This window comes from Spermophilus citellus (assembly GCF_964194105.1).
Source record: "Spermophilus citellus genome assembly, chromosome: 3".
Classification (NCBI taxonomy): domain Eukaryota; kingdom Metazoa; phylum Chordata; class Mammalia; order Rodentia; family Sciuridae; genus Spermophilus; species Spermophilus citellus.
In genome coordinates, this window is record NC_138184.1 from 19,798,300 (window position 1) to 19,821,600 (window position 23,301).

At 44.4% G+C, this 23,301-nt stretch overlaps 1 protein-coding gene and 1 long non-coding RNA gene across 4 annotated transcripts in view; one reads left to right on the top strand and one right to left on the bottom strand.

The window, feature by feature from the left end:
* Positions 1 to 23,301, bottom strand: part of LARS2 (leucyl-tRNA synthetase 2, mitochondrial) — a 144,952-nt gene that overhangs the window by 21,178 nt on the left and 100,473 nt on the right. For all 3 annotated transcript variants that reach the window (XM_081282815.1, XM_081282817.1, XM_081282816.1), the window contains 4 exons: positions 21,358 to 21,456; positions 18,482 to 18,619; positions 4,896 to 4,996; positions 1,460 to 1,642 (listed from right to left, as the gene is read on the bottom strand). In XM_081282815.1, coding sequence (XP_081138941.1) covers positions 1,460 to 1,642; positions 4,896 to 4,996; positions 18,482 to 18,619; positions 21,358 to 21,456 — 521 coding nt within the window. The remainder of the gene's footprint in view (positions 1 to 1,459; positions 1,643 to 4,895; positions 4,997 to 18,481; positions 18,620 to 21,357; positions 21,457 to 23,301) is intronic.
* Positions 5,003 to 23,301, top strand: part of LOC308643113 — a 622,623-nt gene continuing 604,324 nt past the window's right edge. Inside the window, exons 1-2 of the long non-coding RNA XR_014020703.1 lie at positions 5,003 to 6,886; positions 7,070 to 12,003. This is a non-coding gene — a long non-coding RNA (uncharacterized lncRNA). The remainder of the gene's footprint in view (positions 6,887 to 7,069; positions 12,004 to 23,301) is intronic.

The window sequence follows — 23,301 nt, forward strand, 5'->3', positions numbered from 1 at the left end:
AAATTTTGCCTGCCAACTGTCCTGGGCCCAGATCAGTCAGGATGGGCATCAGCACACTGCTTCCTTGATTAAGTGAGCTTGCTGAGGAGCCAATGGTGTGCTTGGGCAGGGATACATGGTGGCATGGCCTGCAGCCAACACTTGGGAACAGCGCTGCTGTAGAGGGAAGAACTCTAACACGATCCCCGTCCTTGCCAGATACACATACATTACATAGTTCAAACACGTTCACCAGATCTTTCTGTGGGTGGTGCTGGGGATTTAACCCGGGGACGCTCTACCATTGAGCGTTCTTTTTTAAATTTTTAAAATTTTGAGACACGGTAAATTGCTAAATTGCTACAATCCTCCTGCCTTAGCAGCCTAAGCCCCTGAGATTACAGGACTGGGCTGCCCCAACTGGCCACATTCGACAAATCTGTTAATGTGACCTGGTGAAGTCAAATGGTTTACCTGGTGGTCCTTGGTCACACAACTGGCCAAACAAAGGCCAGTCCAGGTTTCTGTACTGTTTGGCCAGGTGTTCTCAAGCCTGGGTGCACAGATGAGCTTTCTGGGAAGCTTATTGAAATAGGTTCCTGGAACCTGTCCCATGGCTGAAGGTGGGGAGCCAGACCTGTGTCTTATGTCTCTGCTTTCCAAGTCCCCTGTGGTTCTGATGCAGTGTATGAGAGGACCAGCATCCATCACCACTGGACCACACTCCCACTGGACAGGTGTGCTGAAACAATTGGGGATTCCTTAAATAACACACTTGCTCTACATAAGGTCAAGGTCCCAGGCACTTCCTTTCCTTCTCCCACAAACACACTTGGGGTAGATCCCAGGAAGGACAAGTTGATAACCTAGGATAGCCAGGTGCTCAAGATTAGGTTACTTCACATCCTCTTAAACCTGAACCACTATAGAAAGAAACATCTCCAAGGGGAGATGGAGGTACTGGGGTTGCTGGGAGACCACAGGTAACATCCCACCTAGGTCCTCACTTGAGGTTTTCTGCATTGGTAAGGGAGGACTGCCCTCACCCAGGTTTTTTTTTTTTTTTTTTTAAAGAAAATAACCCTTCAGAGCAGATTCAGAGATAGGCCTCAGTACCAGAGCAGGCCTAGGAGCAGCACTGAAGGCATCTGTGTCTGAGGCAACCACTCTCCAGGGGTGGTCCTTATAGAGTCCCCTGCAAGGCATATTCTTGGGCCCCACCGTGGAGGCTGTGCAGGTCTGGTGTGAGGCCTGGGAACCTACATTTGTAGCAAGTTCCCCAAATGATCCTGAGGCTCGCTTACACTGGAGAACACTGGCCTGAGGGGGCCACAGGAGGCTGGGCAAACAGCTTCCTGCTCTATGGAGCCGAGTCCTAGAATTCTCCACCACGGTCTACAGCGAAGTCATTTCCTTCCCCCAATTCCTGCAGTCCAGGGCAGATCACAAGTGGCAGGCCAGGAAGGGGAAGGTGACTTACTCTTCACATCCCACAAGATATCCTTCTCTGGAGGGGCAGCAAAAAGGATGTAGAGCCGAATGGTGTCGATGCCATACTGAGAGACGACCTCCTCGGGTTCCACCCCATTGTGCTTGGACTTACTCATCTTCTCCCATGACACCTCCAGCTTCTCCTTCGTTTCTGCATGAACAGGAGCAGAACCTAGAGGCCAAAAGAACACACAGAATGCTATGTGATCCAAACGGCTCCCACAAACACAGGGCCCATCAGAAATCCCAGGGAGCAAGAATGGCGCTCCTTCAGTCAACATGCCTCTTTCTCTCCCTCTGTGTGTTATGAAATATGTGCTGTTGTTTTTAAAATAAAAACACAAACCTTCCTTTCATAAATAAAAACACAGATATGATGGCTTGTGCCAGCTTTTTCAGCAAAACTAAACAATATCCCCTTTGTGAGTAAATTATTTTAAAAAAAATAGGAAAGTAAAAAAAGAATAAGAAGGGCTAGGGGTGTGGCTTTGTGGTAGAAAGCTTGCCTTGCACGCACAAGGCCCTGGGCTCCACCCCCAGCACCAGAAACAAAACAAAACAGAAACTTGCACAAGTTGCTGTATTCCTCTATGGATTCAGGGTCTTAGAAAAGCAGAGTCCTCTAAGTGGTCACTTCACTCTGAGATCTGCTGCCTCTATTTATCCCATAGTCATCAAAGTATGATCTTGGCTGGGCATGGTGGTGGACAACTGTAATCCTAGCAGATTAGGAGGCTGAGGCAGGAGGATCATGAGTTCAAAGTCAGCCTCGGCAACTTAGCAAGGCCCTGAGCAACTCAGTGAGATCCTGTCTCAAAATATAAAAAGAGTTGGGGATGTTGCTCAGTGGTGAAGCGCCCCTAGGTTCAATCCCCAGTACCAAAAAGAAAAAGAAAAAAAAAAAAAAAAAGAAAAAAACCCAAACAAACTTGATTTTGTGCAATCTGGGCATATGGGGCGACTCACTGTGGTGGTCCCTTTGTGGTATGATGACACCCCTCCTTGGGAAGTGTCTTCTCCCTTACCCACACAACACTGTCCAGATGCGGCCAAAAGAAGAGGCCCATGTTGGGATGTGGTGACCTTGTTGTACGCCCCTGGGGAAGGGACTGAAAGGATACAGGACAAGGCTCAGCGTCTTTCTGAGGAACTGGAGCTGAGACCCAGAAACTGTTTTGATGTTGGGCACTGGAACCGTCAGGTACTAAGGAGTTAGGGCAAGACTTGCCGCTGTGGCTACCCAAGGTCACTTTGTAAACTGACCCAGGGCAGAGTACAGTCCAAGTCTGGCAGAGGAGAGAAAGAAGAACAGAGAGCAGCAGGAGGAGGGCAGCAGGCTTGGGAAGAGATGGAGAAAAAGCGTCTGGGGCCCTCCTGTGTGCTGTGGACGGGCTGCAGATTCCCTGTCTCCCATCCCCGTGTTAAGCCCACTTTTAGGTGAGTTCTGTCCCTAACTCTAACAGCAACCAAACTCCCAAGGGACTGATGTATACACCTAAAAGCCAACTTGACAGGCCCTGAGAGTCCGTCTGTTAAGACTACGAAACCTGTCCTTGTTGACTGAAGCTTTCTTGCCCAGTTGGCAAGTCCCTGGGGAGGGAAAGGATGTTCACATCTCTGATTGGCCTCAGGACATCAGGGCAAAGGGAGCCTGAAGTCCTGGAGCACATTTCCTCCAGGCTGTGGTGAGGCTCAGGGAATCACTCCCTCCTCTACCCCACCCTGAGCTAGGACTAGCTTTTTTAGCACTGTTGTGCAAATTAGGAAAATATATCTTTCTGGGTAGAGAAGTAGAGAAGATAGAAAATGGTGTTCCCTTAGTTGGGTGTAGTGGCACACGCCTGTAATCCCGTGACTCAGGAGGCTGAGGCAGGAAGATTGCAAGTTTGATGCCAGCCTGGACAGCTCAGGGAGACCCTGTCTCAAAATATAACTAAAAAGAGCTGGGGATGTGGCTCAGGGGTAGAGCACTCACCTAGCATGTACGAGGACCTGGGTTTAATCTCCACTAGAAGTCCCACAAGCATACACATGAGGGATGCTCTCTTTCAGTAGCTGAGGCCCCAAAGGTATGGTTTGGCAGTGTCTGGATATCAGGCCCTGTTGATTCCCTTGGCCAGGTGCCTTTGTGCAGTGCACAAACTGTACAGCTATATGTGGGCAGCCTTGCCCATAACACAGAGAGCACTTTACTAACAGCTAAAATTTATATGACTATGGTCTGTGCTGAAAAGACACTGTTTGTTTCTCCAGCTTCCCATGGACTACACCAACCATTCCAAACCCTGACACATTTCTACTTTGCTTAGGTAATTCCATCAACTACTTCCACCTAAACCGTCTCTTTAGTGTTTGGCTTGAGGGACTCTGTACTATCTAAGTCCAGATGGGTCAGTTTACAAAGTGACTTGGGTAGCCACAGTGGCAAGTCTTGCCCTAACTCCTTAGTACCTGATGGTTCCAGTGCCCAACATCAATACAGTTTCTGGGTCTCTCAGCTCCAGTTCCTTAGAAAGAGGCTGAGCCTTTAGCAGTAGAGCGCTTGCCTTGTACGTGAGAGGCCCTGGGTTCGATTCTCAGCACCACATAAATAAATAAAATAGAGATATTGTGTTCAATTACAACTAAAAAATAAATTAAAAAAAAAAAAGAGGCTGAGCCTTGTCCTGTGACCTTTCGGTCCCTTCCCCAGGGGCTTACAACAAGTTCACCACATCCTAACCTGATATCATCCATTAAGTGCTGTTTTTCTGAATCGAGTGGCCGAGGGCTAAGGGTTTTAACAGCTGCCTCTATGTACAACCCTCCCTCGATTTCCTAACATGTCGTTCATGTCACTTGTGTGTTGGGTGCATGTGACACATCCTCATGATGCCACCTAAAGATCTGCTAGGAGGAGATGCCTTTGAGGAGGCTGAAGACATAAAGTGAAGGGAAAGGGCTCAGGGCAGCTGGTAAAAGGGGTCTAGTGAGAAGTGCGAGGGGCTGAGGGGCTGCAGATGGAGTAGGCAGGGTGGAGACCCCAAGGTCTACACACACACTGACACACACTGCTAGACCTTGTGGGGAGATGATGGGGGAGCCTCAGTCATAGAAGAATGTCTCCTGGGCCTGGGACTCCACCTCTGAGATGGGCTGGCAACCCCGGCGATGCCCAAGTGGATGCTGGGTTACCTAGGAAGGAGAACCCTGCCAGTAGCTGAAGTGACCCGTGGGCTGGAGCAGCCTGCAGAGGGTCCAGTCCCAGGAGCAGCCTGCAGAGGGCCCAGTCCTGGACCAGCTGAGCTGCAGAGAACAGGGGCCAAAGGGTCTCCTCCTGCATTTCCCACCCAGCCAGGGCCAGAGGCAGATGCCTACAAGCTGAACAGCTCCCAGTCTGGCCTTGGCTCTCTGCAATAGTCTGGACCAGATGGGACAGGGCTTACCTGTGAGGTCTACCTCCTCTCTCCGCAAATACTGTCCAGATGCTAGGCGGAATGTCTGCCCCTTGATGAGGCCCTGGGCCAGCAGCTTATGAAAAGGCTCCCTGAGGAAAGAAGAGGAAAAAAGAAGAAGGGGTGGGATAGGAAGCATCTAGAAATCAGCAACACATGCCACCCTTGCTGAAGAGTGGAAAGAACCGCCCTTCGTGAAAACAAGTCTGCCGACCAACCTGCAGACCAGCTTGAACAAACACGATGACATTAAGTCAGATTGGCCCTCTTTAATGACTGTCCTACTATTTTTCTTTTTTGGTAACCAGAGATTGAACTCAGGGAACTTAACCATGGAGCCACATACCCAGCTTTTTTTCTTTTGAGAAAGGGTCTAAGTTGTAGGGCCTCACTAAGTAGCTGAGGCTGGCTTTCAACTCGTGATCCTCCTGCCTCAGCCTCCCTAGCTGCTGGGATTACAGGCATACACCACTACACCTGGCAACAGTCCTACTTGCTACTACTAAAAGTAGAAAGAGCCTCAGATTTGGAAGGCCTGGGTTTGAATCTCATTCTGTTTCTCAGGCAAGTCACTTATTTGCTCTGAGAGCCCGGTTGCTCATCTGTAAATGGGAAAGGAAAGCCTGCCTTCAAGTGTTTCTGGGATGAGGGAATGGAACAACGCATGAAAAAACTTGTACATTCAAGAACTGCACAAATATCAGCTGCAGGCCCAGCTCCACAAAGGGAGGGCCCAGAGGACGAGGGTCCCTTGCTTTGTTCCTTAATTTGATATACAGGGCCTGCCTACTTTCTCTAAAAACATTTTAAATCATACAAGTTAAACACGAACATATCCTTTCTGTTCAAATCCTTGCTGGGTCTACACCCCTTTGAGGAGGCAGTTGTTTTGTTTATATCCCTGGAAGTCTGGAGACTTTTTCAACATGTTTATGTACATGAATGTGTAGATACCTGCATATGGCTTTAAAGATTTTTCTTGATTGAAATAAGTGGGATCATGCCAAATGTACTACTTTGTGGTATTTTTACATAATGGTATGAAACAATTTTTCCATAATAGTCTATATAGATCCATCTCATTTTAAAAATAGCTACCAAGTGTTCTACAGTCTAGATGAATTATAATTTACTTATAGTGTCTGTTTTTAGAAAGGTGTTTTTAATTTGTGTGTGTGTGTGTGTGGCACACTGGGAATTGAATCTAGGGGCTCTCTACCACTGAGATACATCCCCAGTTCTTTTTATTTCTTAATTTGAGACAAGGTCTCATTAAGTTGCTGAGGCTAGCCCCAAACTTGTGATCATGCTGCCTTGGCCTCCTGAGCCACCAGGATTATAGGCATGTGCCACTGTGTCCAACTAAAAAGTAGTTTTAATCACACTCTTACTGACTGAAGAGTGAAACAGAAACTTCTCTTAAGAGGAAAAGTTGAGATTAACCTTCAGGCTGAAATTATTTTAAATTTGAAATGGCTTATTCTTATGAACCCGCCTGATTTAGTTCTGACATGTTTCAGCAACAGCTATTGCGAATGCTCACATGCACACAAGCTTGTTTTGTTCAGGGAAGGGCGAGGACTGTTCACAGAGTGAAGGCCTTGTGATCTCCATGAACATCAGCAGCAGCATGACATGCCTTCCAAACATAAAAGCCCTGAGGCACTTTAAGTTCACTTCCGTGGTGGTGGGGTGGATCTTCTATTTAGAGGTTCTAAAACAGTGACCTTGAAAAGGCCCCACAGGACACACCCCGAACGTTAGTGCTGTGGGTAGCTGGAGCTGGCTTTGTTAATAGGCTCCTAAATTTCCATGCAAGAATATCTGATTCAGATGGACACTGATACTGTTAAGGTTCTGCCTGATTTGTGTACTGAACAGTTGTTTGGATGGAAAGAGGTGATTTGAAGGAAATTCTCCAGTAGATTCAGGAGGATAGAGAAGGCAACTAAGAGACAGGAAAAGAAATGCATGGGCTGGGGGTGTGGCTCAAGCGGTAGCGCGCTCTCCTGGCATGCGTGCGGCCCGGGTTCGATCCTCAGCACCACATACAAACAAAGATGTTGTGTCCGCCGAGAACTAAAAAATAAATATTGAAAATTCTCTCTCTCTCTCCTCTTCTCTCTCTCACTCTCTCTTTAAAAAAAAAAATGCAGTGTCAGTAGAAAAAAAGAATTCCTGTTTTGCATTTAACAATCTTGTTATGAGCATGTGTGTAAAGGTATGTTTGTCATTAATGGTGGTGGCAGGAGGGAGGTACATTTTCCAAGGTTGGAAAGATCCAACATACTTAACACTCAAATGGAAACGTAAACAATAGAGACCTTATCCAGTAATGGTTGCATTATTCAATGTCAAAGGATCACTGGGCATGCTATGCATTAATTTGGAAGACATTCCACATTTGCACATAAAAGTAATCACACCATTTTTCCAGCTCCAAAAAATGGTGGGGGATGGGTACCAGGGACTGAACTCTGGGGCACTCGACCACTGAGCCACACCCCCAGCCCTATTTTGTATTTTATTTAGAGGCAGGGTCTCACTGAGTTGCTTAGTGCCTCTCTTTTGCTGAGGCTGGCTTTGAACTCGGGATCCTCCTGCCTCAGCCTCCCAAACCACTGAGATTACAGGCGTATGCCACTATGCCTGGCCTAAAATAAATTTTTGAGTCTTTAAACTTCTGTGACTCCCACTTCCTCTAATATATTCTTCTGGCAAGGTCACAATTGGCAGGAGAGTGATGTCATCTTGTGTCACAGTTCATGTCCCTAGCAAGATTCCCAGAAATTATGATTCCTTTACATAGAAGGATTTATGAATCAAAGGTACTTGGTTCTTAAACTGCTTTTTAGCACAGAAGCACAACGAAGGAAGGGCCATGCTGCTATGTTTGAGCTATTTTTGAGAAAGGAAGGCTGGCCCAGACATCATAAGGAACTCTGTGTCCTCAGGCCTTTCAAGTCTCCCAGACTTTTGACACACGAGGACTCAGGTCTATATTTTTCCAGTTCCTCTTTGATTCAGGAAAGCAAGCCAGTCAATAAAACCACACAAGGAGCTCAGAAAACTATACCAACAGACCAAACGTGGGCTTCTCTCTACCATCCCTCCAGCCCCTATTGACTGTCTTCTCTGCCACGTATGCATTTGCTCTTCAGAGGCCACATGGAGGTGGCTGCTGGAACATGCCATGCTCCTCAGTATTCTGTGTCCCTCTGCAGGAATGCCTTCCAGCTCGGGCTCAAGAAGCCTAGATTCATTCTTAGACATCTCTGCACTCAGGCATTCCCTTTCCTGGCTGGCTGTCCCTATCCCCTATACACAGTCCCCTTCTCACAGTTCTGGGCCCTCCTTTGTGTCCTCAGCAGCCAGCACACCTTGCCCGGAGGCATGTGGCCAGGATGTTTTGTGATTCCATGAAAAGACCAGCGCATCCCAGCTCTATGCTTACCATGGCAAAGACCCCTCTCTTATTCCTCCTTCCATTCCCAACCCTGGCACTGAGCCCAACCCAGGGAAGCCTTGTTTAAAAATATCAAATGGTTTTATGAATAAAAGGATAGGTAAATGGATGGTGGGATGTAAGAGGAACAGCCTGGGTATGGGCTCTTTCTTAGTTCCTGAAGTCATTCTAGCTAAATTGACATGCACCTGAATTTTTCACCTCATTTCATAAATAACACATCAGATTTCAGCAAAAGACAACAGATCAAACAGGTGAGGGATGAGGCTGGGTATATACACAAAACAAATTAAAGTATTCTACAAGATGCAGCGCTGTCCTCTAACACCCAGGGTGCCTTGCTGGGCTCAACCGGGGCTGATTTGTGCACATGGGGGCACATAATTTTGTTAATTTTTTAGATTGGAATTTTTGTCTCAGATGACTTTACATGCCAAACAGAAAAGAAACAGTGACATTTCCTGATGCACTTGGTACCAGCAGGCTCAATTTGCTGTTACCGTGTTAGGCGCTACTGTCTCTTCAGGATTTAAGGTGCTCCCCCACCCTCTTCTCAGTGTGAGCACTGGAGCTGTAGCTCGTGGCAGGCCACATGCTTAGCATATGTACCTTCCTGGGTTCAGTCCCCAGCAAAAAACCCCAAAGAGCCTCAAAAACAAAGCAAAAAATATCTTTGAGACAGAAGGAAGGAAGGAAGAATCTGGACTCAAAGATAAAGATGAGTAGAATGATTAAAATCAGCAGCATTAAGACTCAAGGGGAGGAGGAAACACAGAATCTGTTGTTTTTTGGTTTGTTTTTTTTTGCATTTTGTCAAATGGCCCACCATTGCCACCTTCTGGGAATGTGTAGAATTGCAATGGGCCAGAATCATCCTAATCTTAGGGCAGCTGGGATTCTGCCCTAAAACTACACTCCTCCTGACTTATCTTTTAAATTCCCTCATCCCCACAGTCTCTCTCCCTCTCACTTATTTATTGCTCTGCAGGGGATTGAATCCCAGGCCTCACACATACTAGACAAGTGCTCTACCACTGAACCACTCCTCTCTCTCTTTTAAAGTAAACTGCTAAATGAAAGAGGGCACACATATTGAAAAGCGTGAGTCCTTGGGATATATAATTAGGTGAGCTTTCACAAACTAAACAGAACTGTGTAATCAGAACCCACATCAATCAGAGGTTGAGCTCAACCTCCCGAATCCCCCACCCTAGGTGCTACCTCCTCACCCCGGGCACTGTGAGCCTGATTGCTAACACCATGGTCTAGATTTGCTTGCTTCAGAACCACTTCCAACCATTGCTGAATGAGGGGTCTCTGGTATGTCACCATGGCATGCTTTCCCTGGAACTTGCAGGTGTCACCTCATAAAACAGCAGTGCACCAGAACCCAGTCCTGGTTAAATGCATGCATCTTCATTTCTAAGAGGTGGCCACACTGGAGCCCATCTGCAAGCTGTAGCTCCTCCCGGGTACAGTAAGGCAAAGCCATCTCAGATGGATCATCTGGGCAGGGATGGCAAAACTCACATGACTGCCTCAGTGCCCTCACCTGTGACCATCCAGACATCACTGATCTTGGCATTTCCTGGCCCACGCCAGTGGGGTCTTGGAACTCAGTACCACATTACCAGAAAGCACAGAGTTATTATGTGAAGTGTGTTACTTAGTTATTCTATAAGTACTTATTGAGTGCCTGCTATGTGCCTGATGCTGAAGGAACTGGCTTTAGGGACAAAATGGTAAGAAAGCAACCCTGGTCCTCGGGGAGGAAGTCTATTTGCTGTCACTGATTTGGGGTTTCCAATGCCTGGCCATTCTCAAAAATGTGAGGGAGAAAAAGAAAGTCTAGTCATGTTTGAAGAGTACCTCCAAATCAAGTCCAAATTCTTCAGCTTGGTCATTAAGGACTCCTTCCCCTTCCTTTTCACATCCTCTGCTATTTCCCTTCGGTGTGTCCACATCCTTACTCACACTATTCCCCAAACTGCTATCCATACCACCCATCTGTCAAGTTCAACTCCATCTTCCAGGATCCACTCCAATGCTACCTGTACTGGTAAGGTGTCTTGGAACTTCCTACTTAGAATTACTTGCTCTTTTCTGGTATATGTGTCCAGTATGATACCTGGAACTGTATTGGGTGGTTTTTAAATTTTATTGTATGTGGCTGACCTGTCCATCGTCCTCTTGAGAGAAGGAGGAGGAAGGGAATCTCCATGAAGGTACATGAAGGCACAAGGTGTGACATGGAGGTGCTAGGTGCTACATGGAGGCACTGGGTGTGACAACGGGGTGCTAGGTGTGACATGGGGTGCTAGGTGTGACATGGAGGCACAAGGTGGGACATGGAGGTGCTAGGTGCAATAAGGGGGTGTGAGGTGCAGGGGAATGAGGGGCACTGCTGAACTTGGAACCCAGCCCTGCTGGAGTAGAGCTCACTCACACCGCACTGTATTCATGATCAAATTCACAACCAGTGTAGTATTTCCCATTTGTTCATTCATCTACTCACTCAACAGATGGCACCTAGGAACAAACTTACATAAGCAGTTGAGTTATTCATTCATTTTAGAGACTGCACAGCAGGGACGTTTATGAGAGAGTGAAAAATCTGCAACTTGAAACCACCAACAAACTGCTTCTGACTCCAGGATCATCAAAGGCAGGGGGGTTAAGCAGGCTTTTGCCCTGAAGGCCCAGGATTTTTCGGAGTCATTGTTCTTCTTACTCCCTCAAGCCCGCCCTGGAGGGAGATGATGTTTGAGCCCACCGTGCAACAGAACAGAAGGAGAAGGAGGGATGGAATCGTCAGTATTTCCAGCTTAGCTGGGACTCCGCGAATTCAGAAATTATAATTGATACCTGCAGAGCATTGAAGGCCACCTTTGTCTCATGAGACAGGAAGGAAGGAGGAGAGGAAGGAAGGAAGGAGAGCAGCTGAGAGGGAGGGCTGCTCATTATTAGAACAAACAAGGAAATTCCCAGCATGGATTGCCAGGCTACTTAAGTGCTGGTATAAATCATCATCTGCAAGGAATGTTCCAATTAAGATGTGGCTCAAACAATCTCAGGACATGGCAGAGCCCTAACTAGTCTCTGAGATGATATTTGCCCACTTATGAAGCCCTGGGCACCCTGTTGCCCACTCTCCTGACCCGGCCGGGCAGCTACTTATGTAGATCTAGTAAGGATAAAGCAGAGGGCCACGGACGGGCGCCAGTCCAAGTCACAGTCTTTCCTTTTCTCCCTTGCTTGGTGCCTAGGGCCATTATGTCCACACAGTGAGGCCTGTTTCTAAGTTAGCCATGCTCATTCTTAAAATATCACTGCAGAGAAGCCAGGAGCAGAGAAGGAGGCCGTATTAATAGGCTGAGACCCCAGCAAAGCATCTCTCTCTTCTGCCCGCTCCTTTTGTCCGAGCCCTGGTTCTGGTGTGACAGAGAAAGGGAACACTAGCAGCTATTCCCCATGGAGCAGTTTCTGCTGGCCACCGCTCTGTTGGCAGCAAGTTGCAAGGAGAATTTCAGGTCAGGGAATTCGGTGTCTCTCTGGGTGGCATTGAAGAACAACGAAAGAACAGGCAAGAGTCCACGTTTGCAGCTGTCTTGTACAGGAGGATAGGAAAGGGGGGTCTGTGAGAGGAGCTGTGACAAGGGCTCCCGCTGACCTGTGCCCCTCCCTGGGGCTCTCATCCCAGTGCTACTAGCCCAAGTGAAGGAAGCCAAGAGCCCATGCCTGCCCCATGCCCGGAATAGAACCCCAGGCTCCCTCATTTCCCTTCTGCAGAATACAATCTGCAAATGACTGCTTGTGAAAAATCATAAAGTTACTAAATCATTGTAAAAAAATCTGAGAACAATCAGAAGTGCATTAAAAAATAATAAAATCATTAAGAAGTTCATTGCTCATAGATGACCAGCATTGCCATAATTCTTTCTAATCTTTTCTCTTGTGTTAAGTGAACAGATGTGTGTCACTATGCATGTATATAGAAAGGCAGATGAACACACTGTTATCTACAATTTTGTATCTTGCTCTTTTCACTTCTCTGTGCTTCAGATACATTCATTCCTTCATGCTTTTAAACATTCTTTATAATTTAATTCTGAAGAGTTGAATAAGAGTCCTCCACATAGGTGGGCTATTGTCAATTTATCCTGTCTCTGCATTCTGGGGCACTGAGGCTGTATTCACATTTTTAGCTACTTGAAACAACATGTACATGGACATTTTGGTGCACAAGTTTGCATTTCTGATTATTTCCTTGGGCTAGAGTTCTAGAAGTGCAATTAGTGTGTTCAAAATGAATATCTTATTGCCGGGTATGGTGGCATATGCCTATAATCCCAGAAGTTCAGGAGGCTGAGGTAGGAGGATCTTGAGTTCAAAGCAAGCCTCAGCAATATAGTAAGGCACTGAGCAATTCAGCAAGATCCTATCTCTAGATAAAATATAAAAAGGTCTGGAGATGTGGCTCGGTGGTTAAGTGCCCCTGGGTTCAATCCATAGTACCAAAAAAAAAAAAAAAAAAAAAAAAAAGAATATCTTTAAGGTTTTCACTTTATATATTGGGAGAGTATTACTCTGGTTCTAGCCTCTTTGCTCCATGGAAAATGGCATTTCACTGCTAACTAGTTTGGATTTCTTTGATTGTAAGTGAGGGAAACATTTTATACAATGATTATTGACCATCTGTATATCTCCTTTTGTGAATTTCCTGTTGATGTTAATTCCAGGTTAATTATTCATGGTATTCCACATACACCACCAAGGTACCTATACCTGCCTACCATCTTGTGGGGTGGCACAGAGACCAGCCTCATATGAGTAGTAGGAGACGTTCTGAAGTTCCAGCTGCAAATCTAAGTGTATAACTAAGAGGTGAAATGTCCAGGGCTCTTTAGAAATAAGAAGGAATATTTGATGTGTGCAAACATTTGCTGTTTGTATGTGAAGAAATTTATACTTAGCTGGGTGTGGTGCACATGACTGTAATCCTAGCAGCTCACAAGGTGGAGACAGGAGGATTGTAAGTTCAAGGCCCTAAGCTACTTAGTAAGACCCAGTCTCAAAAATAAAAGTGTGGGGTGCAGGTGGGCTGGGGACATGGCTCAGTGCTAAAGTGCTCCTGGTTTAAATCCTCAGTACCAAAAAAAAAAAAAAAAAAAAAAGGAAACGAAATGTATACTTAGAATCAGAGAGAGAAAAGGGGGCTCAGAGATGACTGAATTCCTAATAGATGAGGCCACTGAGACTCAAACGAGTCAGATCTCTTGTCAACATAGCTAATTAGTGGTATGCTTAGCATGAACAGAGATCTCTGGTGACTGGTCCAGAGTAACTACTTGAGATAAGGGCCACGGGCTGAGAAATGTAAAATTGAAGTGAAATAGCTATAGTTTCAAGTCGCTACTGAAATGACAATGCTAACCAAAAGGATCACAGAAATAAACTTAAAAATTCTGACTTTTATGGGTTTCACAAACATACATGTGGTTGACAGGCCTCCATGTTCCCTCCAGCCCAGCTTGATAAAGTTGTTTAGAAGTTCTTAGAAATTCTAATTGGAGCCAGGAATGGCCATACCTGTAATCCTAGCAATTTGGGAGGCTGAGGTAGGAGGATTGCCAAGTTTAAGGCTAGCCTCAGGGTCTCTTGAGAGCCTGTCTCAAAATAAAAAATTAAAATGGCTGGGAGTGTAGCTCAGTGGTAAAGTGTCCCTGGGACAGTACCAAAAAATTCAAATTGAATAATTTTGAATTACTCAGAGCAGAAAGTACTGATTTTCCTCTCACTTGTGACTCACTGGTTTACCAACACCTCTGACAAAGAAGTAATGCTCAGGATGGTTTTCAGAGGCTGCCATTGCCCTGATGTGATTCAATAGGAAGAATGCTCACAGGAGGGCAGAGCAAAGGTTAAGGTAACCTTCTGTTCCTTCTTCCAAAAGATTGGCCTTTTGAGAACTGAAAGCCAATCTCTTGAGGGAGGGGAACAGGGAACAGAATCTTACCATCTAGAAAAGAATTCTTAAAAACCCAAATACCTGAAGAGCTCTATTTCTATTTACATCATATAGCTGTCCCTTAAAGCTGATGGTAAAGCAAATTCCAGGTGTACCCGGAAGCTTTTCAGATTAGAAAACCATCTGGATAGAAACAAAGCCACATCTGAAACTGTATTTCAGAATTAGATCTGAGTGCAGCAAAGCTTTTTTCCTCCTCAACTATGGTTTTAAAACTCATGAATAGAAGGGGAAATCAGTAGGGTTTAGAAGATCCAGGGGGAGGGAGGAAGGGAGGAATGGAGGAAAGGGGAAAACGGAAATAAAATTGACCAAATTATGCTATATGCATGCATAAATATATCACAATTAATTCCATCTTTATGTATAATTACAATGCAGCAATGAAAAGAATATGCAAATAAGCCGGGCTCAGTGGTGCATGCCTGTAATCCCAGCAGCTCAGGAGGCCGAGGCAGGAGTATCTCAAGTTCAAAGCCAGACTCATCACTTTAGCTAGGCCCTAAGCACCTCGGTGAGACCCTGTCTCTAAATAAAATACAAAAATTCCTGGGGATGTGGCTCAGTGGTTGAGTGTGCCTCAGTTCAATCCCCAGTACCAACCAAACACACACACACATACAAAGAGTATGCAAATGAATAGAAGGAAGACCAGAGAAGGAGAGGAAAAGGAAGAGGTAAGGAAGGAAGGGAGGGAAAAGAGAAGTACTGGGGAATGAATTGGAGCAAATTATGTGCATGTATGAATGCCACAATGAACCCCACTATTATGTATAATCCACTAGTAAAAATATAAAAAGCTCTTTAACATATAAAAAAAAAGACATAAGAAATTCAGACCTTGTGTGTGCTATACCTTAGGATAGCTAACCACTAAATAATTGATTGATTGATTATTTCCACAAATAATTATTCAGAAACTAGAAGAAATATGCCTTATAGTTAAGGAGCCAGAAATCACTTACATATCGTCTCTGTTTCTAGACCTATGCAAGAATGAAATATTTCTTGTGTTGTATTTTGTCTTTAAACAGAACCTCTATTGCCAGGCACACTGGTAATCCCAACAATTTGGGAGGCCAAGGCAGGAGGACTGCGAGTTCAAGGCTAGCCTTGGCAATTAGCAAGATTCTGTTTCAAAATAAAAAATAAAAAGGGCTGGGGATTTAGCTCAGTGGTATAGCACCTCTGGGTTCAATCCTCAGTACTAAAACAAACATCAAACAAACAAACTGAACCTCTATCCAATTCTTGTTATCTTGTGGAGGCCATTTCTATCGAAGAACAATAACTGTTTACATCAAGGCATTAAACTAAAATTTATTTAAACAAAAGTATCCTATGAATGTATAATGTTTATGAGACTGTGACAGGACCAGGACACCATTCTCAACTTCAAGGGTAATGTTTACTTAGGTAAATTCACTTTCATATGTAAGAAATGCCAAGCACAACTGGCAGGTTTTATAACCTAAATGCAAACATTTTAACTAATTTGTTTACCTGAGGATCAGGGCTGTTAATGTGTTTAGTGTCCTTTTGATGCAAATCAGTTTATTTTTATACATGGAGGTCTCTGGGACTAATGAGAAGAAAATTAGTTTAAGCATTTAATTTATATCCTAAATTAGTTTTCTGAACAGATGACTTCTCTTAATCCATGTGTGCAGTGCAGAGTCAGTGAGTGGGGAGGGAGCTTCAATATACTTCTCTATAATCAATTTGAAGTTCTGTCTGTATTACAGAGGTTTTATTTTTTTTTAAAAATTTATTTATTTATTTTTAGTACTGGGGATTGAACCCAGGGGTGTTTTATCACTGAGCTATACATCCAGCACCTTCTATTTTTTATTTTGAGACAGAGTCTTGCTCAGTTGTTGAGGATCTAAGTTGATGAGGCTGGCCTTGAACTTGGGATTCTCCCTCCTCAGCCTCCAGGGTCATCAGGGTTGCACACGTGTGCCACCGTGCCTGGCTCAGAGGTTTTAATAGCAACATTTTTTTTTAATCCAACAAAAAGTAAAGAACATGTATGCTTTCATCCAAGATACCCCAGTGTTTGGACTTGACCCTACAGATAGGCTCCTCAATTCTTGCTAAGAATATAGCTAGAGAGAGTCACAGGCTGGACATGGTGGTACATGTCTATAATCCCAAGTACCTGGGAGGCTGAGGTAGGAGGATCAAAAGTTTGAAGGTAACCTGGGTAACCTAGTGAGACCCTGTCTTAAAATAAAGCATTAAAAGGGTTGTGGATGTAGCTTAGTGGTATAGCACCCCTGGGTTCAATTCCCAGTACTACAGAAAAAAAAAAAGTCACTTTTTTTTTTTTGATAAAAATAATAGAAAACTAGAGGACTATCTAAATAAATTGTGGCATACTATGCATAAATTTAAAAGAATGGGAGATCTGTATGTGCTGATTTGGAAAGACTACCAAGCTATATTGTTAAATCAAAAAGGCAAAAACCTATGTGTGACATATGTAACATTTAAAATGAGTGTATCGGGGCTGGGGATGTGGCTCAAGCAGTAGCACACTCGCCTGGCATGCGTGCGACCCGGGTTTGATCCTCAGCACCACATACCAACAAAGATGTTGTGTCCGCCGAGAACTAAAAAATAAAAATATTAAAAAAAAAAATTCCCTCTCTCTCTCTCTCTCACTCTCTCTCTCCTCTCTCACTCTCTCTTTAAAAAAATAAAATAAAATAAAATAAAATGAGTGTATCAATGAAAGCATACAGGTGGAAATAAGGAAAATATTTTTCTGCATAAAATCAAATAAATTTAAAAGTTGAAGAAAGGGGTAAAGAGTGGCCTGCAGGGAGGGAGACACCAAGTTCAGTTCCTATGCAGGCAAAACTTTTCATCTTAGGCATGGATCATTTTTTAAAATTGTCATCATGGGTAATCTAGATTGGGAGATACTAGGACACCACCCCTCCACCACCTTTCTTTTCTGTAAGTAAAAAATATGCTAAAGGATGTTCCAGGATTTCTACTACCAGCAGCAAGGGAGACGAGAGATCTGATTATTGTTCTGATGAAAATCACCAACTAGGGAGGCTAAGGCAGGAGGATCACAAGTTTAAGGCCCACCTGGGCAACTTAGTGCAAATCTGTCTCAAAATCAGAAGGGCTGGGGATGTAGCTCAGTGTTCACCTAGCATGCATGAAGCCCCGGGTTCAATCCCAGTACTCTGAAAAAAAACAAACCAAACCAAAAAGAGCAACACCGACTCTCAAAAAATGTTGGGCCAAGAAAGCAATACAAAATGTGAAATACAATTCTACACAGTTCAAATGTGGAAAAACCGAACAATATCTGTTGTTTAACTATATATACAGTAGGGATAAGTTTACAAAGAAAAATCAAGAAAATAAATAAAAAATGCAGGGTGTTACCTGGAGGAAGAGCGGTGGGTGTGGGAAGAACGCTAATGGGACTGGAGAGGGGTGCCCGGGTTAGATTCTACTTCTTACACCGAGCCATGGGACATGGATGTTAATATATTTTTTTCAATTATATGATATACTGAATACATCCTATACATATATGATGTATTTCATGGGGAAAAAGTACACACTGATGTCTTGTGAATATGAAGAAGTTTATAGGCCAATGGGAAAGGATTTATCAGTGCTTTACAATGTGATTCTCTATTTTCCACTCTAATAATACACTTATCAGCGTGGCAATATTAAGGCAGGATTCAGCCAAGCTTAGAAACAGAGCTTGTACAGAGGCCCCAGATGATAAACATGACCTCACATGACGCTAGAAAAGGCCATGGACCATCTGGCCCACTTCTCTCTGCCTCACAAGTAAAAATCTCAAATTACCTAACTCACTTAAGCAGGGACGCACTGAAGGCTAGATTCATTTGAGCACTCAGTGCACACACCGGAACTCTTAAGCAATATGTATAATCGCACTTCAAACTGTTAAAGCTAAATGGCCTCTGGAGTACACTTGAAAAACAATATTTTTCTGCCACATACATTGACCTTGCTTCAGACACCTGCTTCAAGTTGCTCTTTGTGAACTGAATTCTTTTTAGAATGAGTATAAATGCTCACCTGTGTTTGACCATTTTTTGATCATGACAAAAATGACTGAAGAATCTTGCGTAGAACAAGTGCATGACAGCATGTTCCTTCCCTCCAATGTACAGATCCACAGGCATCCAGTAATCGGCTAGCGTTGTACTAAAAGGGCTGGAAGAAAAAGAAATGGGCATTTAAAAAACCTGCTCGCCACACTGCACAAATTAAACAGAACGTCGTAATTTGCATATGCCCTGAAATGAATCACGGCACGAAAAAACAGAGATTTTCTTTTAAGAATAAGAGAAAAGCTTATGTAATAAAGGGAGGAAAAATCAGATCGTGCTAACTTAGAAAATTTACAATAACAGCTATGGAAGACATTAGTGACAAATATTTTAAAAATGCAACTTTCATACAAAATGGGAATAAGAGAAAAACATATCAGCAAAAAAAGGCATCTCAGTACAATGCACGTTTAAATATCTAGATTTATTTCAGTTTTTATTATGATTAGACAATGGAGATTTCTGAGTTCTTACCAATAGAGGGCAATGTGGCATTTACGATGCAGACTGACATGCAGCTACTAAATGTTCATTTTAAAACAGAAATTCAACCTTATTTTTTAAAGTAGCTTTAAAATAGTCAGAAAGAGCCTGTGCATGGCTTACTGAATGCAATGAAGACTACTTAGGATAAGTAGTCAATAGCTCAATAACACTCTCACCTACCATGTGCCATTACAGCACAGACACAGAGAGACAGGCTTCCTCAGACTCTTGGCCCTGGTGGACATGGGGAGACGAGAAACTCCATTTCCCTCTGTTCTGCAGGGATCCTTGGGAAAGAGAGGCACTGGCCCCTCTCTTGAGGTCAGCCAATCAAGTGGCCCTTTGCCTTTTGAAGATGTGTGCTCCATGGTTTCAGATATTTGTGAATTCTCTCCCCTCATCTCTAGGTACTTTCTCTGCAGGGAGGTGGTGGCTCCAGCTCAGGCAGGTGGAAGTCTGGCCAACCAGTGCACGTTTGCATCTTAGTGTAGGTTAGTCTCTCACCTCCCGTTACTGTGCCAGCATTTGGTAAATTTAAAAAAAAAATACATAATTTTTTCCTTTGTGAAAAATGATTCCCTACAGAAATCCAACTGCTGATCCAGGTGAGGGGAAAGAAGGGAAAGCGAAGGATGGTATTTGGGAAGAATTAAGGTGTGAAATGACAAAAATAGCTGTAGAGAGGATTTATGATCCACCCAGGAAGCCATCCCAGTGGGAGCTCAAGCCAGAGGCTGCAGAAAGCAACAGCAGGGGGGGAAATGAAGTGCACTGCACTCTTCACCAAAGAGGGGCTCTGAAGGCCCAGGATGAAAGCCAGGTACCAGTCGAGGATCCCTCTTATAATTTAGTCTCTGCCATCTGTGAAGGTGGGAAAGTGAAGAGCCTGCCTCCTTGTATTCTGAGCCAGATGTTACCAAATGAGATGCCTTCCAGGGGGAAGGCCTAGGAGAGGAGCCCTTCTGTGGGTTAGATGGGGCCACCCTGGTGACTCACAGCCTCAGGAGTCACTGTGACCTTTCTACCTTCTCGGGGGATTATTGACTTTGGATCTTACTCATTTCTGAAATGAACTCAAATGACAGAATCATAATTCTGCAGGTCAGGATGATGGTGGGGGAGGACAGGAGCATCCATCTCTCCAGAAGTATAGTATTTTACAACCAATAAGGGGGCATTTTTATATGTAGAGTTTTGGGTTCCAGAATATTTCTACCATGGACAAGAGCAATCTGGCAAGGTCCTTTTAAGCAGAGTATTTGCGTTTTTTCCTGAGCTCTGGAATAGTTCAGCTCCCTTTTTTTTTTTTTTTGCCTAGTTACCAAATGCTCTTTCCCTTCATATTTTTTTTAATTTTCGCTTTTTTCTTTTCTTCCTTCCTTCTTCCCTCCCTCCCTTCCTTCCTTTCTTTTGGCAAAGAAATATAAATATAACTGAAGAATCATATAGTATTGAAAGGTTAATCAAGAAGAACAATGGTGTCCAGTCCCAATGTCCCCACCCAGGTATGTCCCTTAGCTGCTTTTAATTCTTAGCTGTTTCTTCTGGCAATTATTTTTTAAAAAAACCATGTTTATACTTTTCACTGATTTGCCAACTTGGGGAATTATCTAGTGACTATATGTGATAACAGGAGATGCTGCCTAGCTCTTTCACACTCCTCACCCCACCCTCCCTATATAGTCACATTATTATTTCTAGTTAAATACATAACACAGCACTCTTACCATCACAGAAATGCAGTGTCCTGCAAGGCAAGCATCATGAGAGCGCTACCTTTCGTTTTTGGACTTTTATTTGTCTTGTATTTGGGATTTACTTGGCTGTGTAAAATCTTATTTAATAATTCAACACACTCTAAGAGAGACTGTTTGAGTTTTGATACTATCGATGGAACCCACGGCCTCATACATGCTAAGCAAGTGCTCAACCGCTGAGCAGCATCTCCCAGTCCAAGAGAGCCTGCTTTTAGGAGCACAGCTGACCAACAGCATCGGCTGCTGAACCTTCAGTCACTCTGGTGTTCATGCCCACCCTTGCTCTCCCAGCTGCTCCCAAGGGCAAGGGGGAGGCACTAGGGCAAAACTACTTCTGCCTGCCTGGGACTCCGAGATGAACTTCCCAGCAGCTTTGATGCTCTCAAGGCTGCACTGTGGTCTTCCCCTTATCTCTCCTTCTGCTCCTCCTTGGCACCTGTCACCTGCATGGCACCTAAGGGCTCTCCTTGCTTACCCTGCTCCTCTCTCTTCTGGCCTGCATAGGTGTCTCCCCAAGCAAACCTCTCACGCAGCTAACCTCATCTTGGAGGACCATTTCTTGCTGGAGGACCCAGGCTGACCAGAGCAGGGGCATTACCTGTGAGCATTCTGAGGGTCTGTGTATCGGAAGTAGTACCAAGCAGAGTCAACAAAGGTATCCATGGTGTCTGTCTCTCTTTTGGCTGCCCCCTGGCATCTAAGAAATAAATGAGGTTCATCGGTTGGTTTCTTTTTAAATTTTAATGCAGTCTTCCACCAGCATTTGAGAAAGTCATGACAATGAGTATGAATATAAAATGTCATAAGAATAATGCCATATCATAAAAAGACAATTCAGAGAAGATTCTCTTTTTGGATTGTACAGTACATGATGTTTTGAAGGAATTTATAGAATAAAAATTTCAATCTTCCACAATTAAAAGCCTTATTCTCCACTTCTCTTGAATTTAACCCGGTACAAAAATCTCATCACTTGAAAGGACAAGATGGGATTGTCTCTTTTGTGCATTACCTTCTATTTCTATTTCAGCCACCACCTACTTTATGATGGTTCTGAAGCAAATCAATGCATGAAGAGAAATTGAAAACCAAAAGAAGTGAGATGTGCTGAAAAATGAACTTGAGATTTTTTTTTTCTATTTCTGCTCCAGGGTGAAAGATGCAGAAATCCACCTGGACAATCTGAGGAGATATATTACCTTGGAAAGCCCAAGGGCAGTGCTGGCTGGAGCCCAGTGGTACCAGTTTGTGGGAATCAATTACCAGCATATCTTCTCAGCTCCGTGACAAGTGACTTTGAGTTGGTCACTTGAAATTAGCTCTGGTGGGAGTATGATACCACAGAAATTGGCAAACACCTTAAATCAGAAGCCCCTGGGAGTAAGCTGGCTGCTACACATTTGTAAGGATACCACTGCCTACCGTGGGTTCCTTACTGTAAGCTGAAGAGAGCCCTGGCGTTGGAGACAGAGAATGAAGTGAGATCCTTTGAGTGTGAAGGGTTGAAAAGAAAATGCAGCCCTGACCTAGGAATGGAGGAGCCTGGGGAGTACCAAGGCCTACAAGGGCCATATGCTACACTAATTCTTAAGATTCCAAGACTATGGGACTAAAAAGAGAGCCAGGTGCCAGAAGCCACTCCCTCTAGGAAACTGAGAGGAGGTGCCGTTGGTCAAGCCATGCACAAGAGGGGACTTTGGGGCTCTGGCAGGGAAGCCCATGGTCACTGCTTAACAAAGAGGGTGTGCTATTTTCCTCCTGGAGTCCACATTTGTTTTTGGTACCTGGATTGAACCCCAGGGTGCTTAACCCTTTTCTTTTTTCTTTTCTTTTAGTTGTCAATGGATCTTTTACTTATTTATATGTAGTGCTGAGGATCGAACCCAGGGCCTCACACATGCCAGGCAAGTGCTCTACCACTGAGCCACGATTCCAGTCTCCCCCAGCCCTTTTTATATTTTATTTTGAGACAGGGTCTCACTAAGTTGCTTAGGGCCTCACTAACTTGCTGAGGCTGGCTCTGAACTCACAACCTTCCTTCCTCAGCCTCCTGAGCCGCTGGGATTACAGATATGTGACGCGCACCTGGCTTGGAGTCTACATTTCTACCCTAAGGTGGCCTGTGGCTTCTTATGTTCCTCCCTACCAACTCCATTTCAAATTTCAGAACCACCTGGGTGAGGCCCCAGAGGACAACTGTCAGGCTTCACCTACAAAACGCCCGCTAGGTGCCTCTGTGTAGCCTCACTGTGTTCATTTTGGTCCTCAGAATGGCCCTTGGAGGAGGTTACTCTAACTCCTGAGGAGGGAACTGAAACTATGGCAAGTCAGGTGACTTTCCTGAGGCCAAACAGCAAGTTCAGACACAGAGCCAGGTCTTGAATCCATTACTGACTAATTCCTCAGCCTGAGCCTTTCACCTGCACCATGTGGCCACCTGATTGCCACCAGGAACTCAGCACTCCTCTGGCAGAAGACTAAACTATTTTAAAACCTCCCCATCACAATCTAGGAGCAAAGAAAAATGGTTTCTCCACAGAAG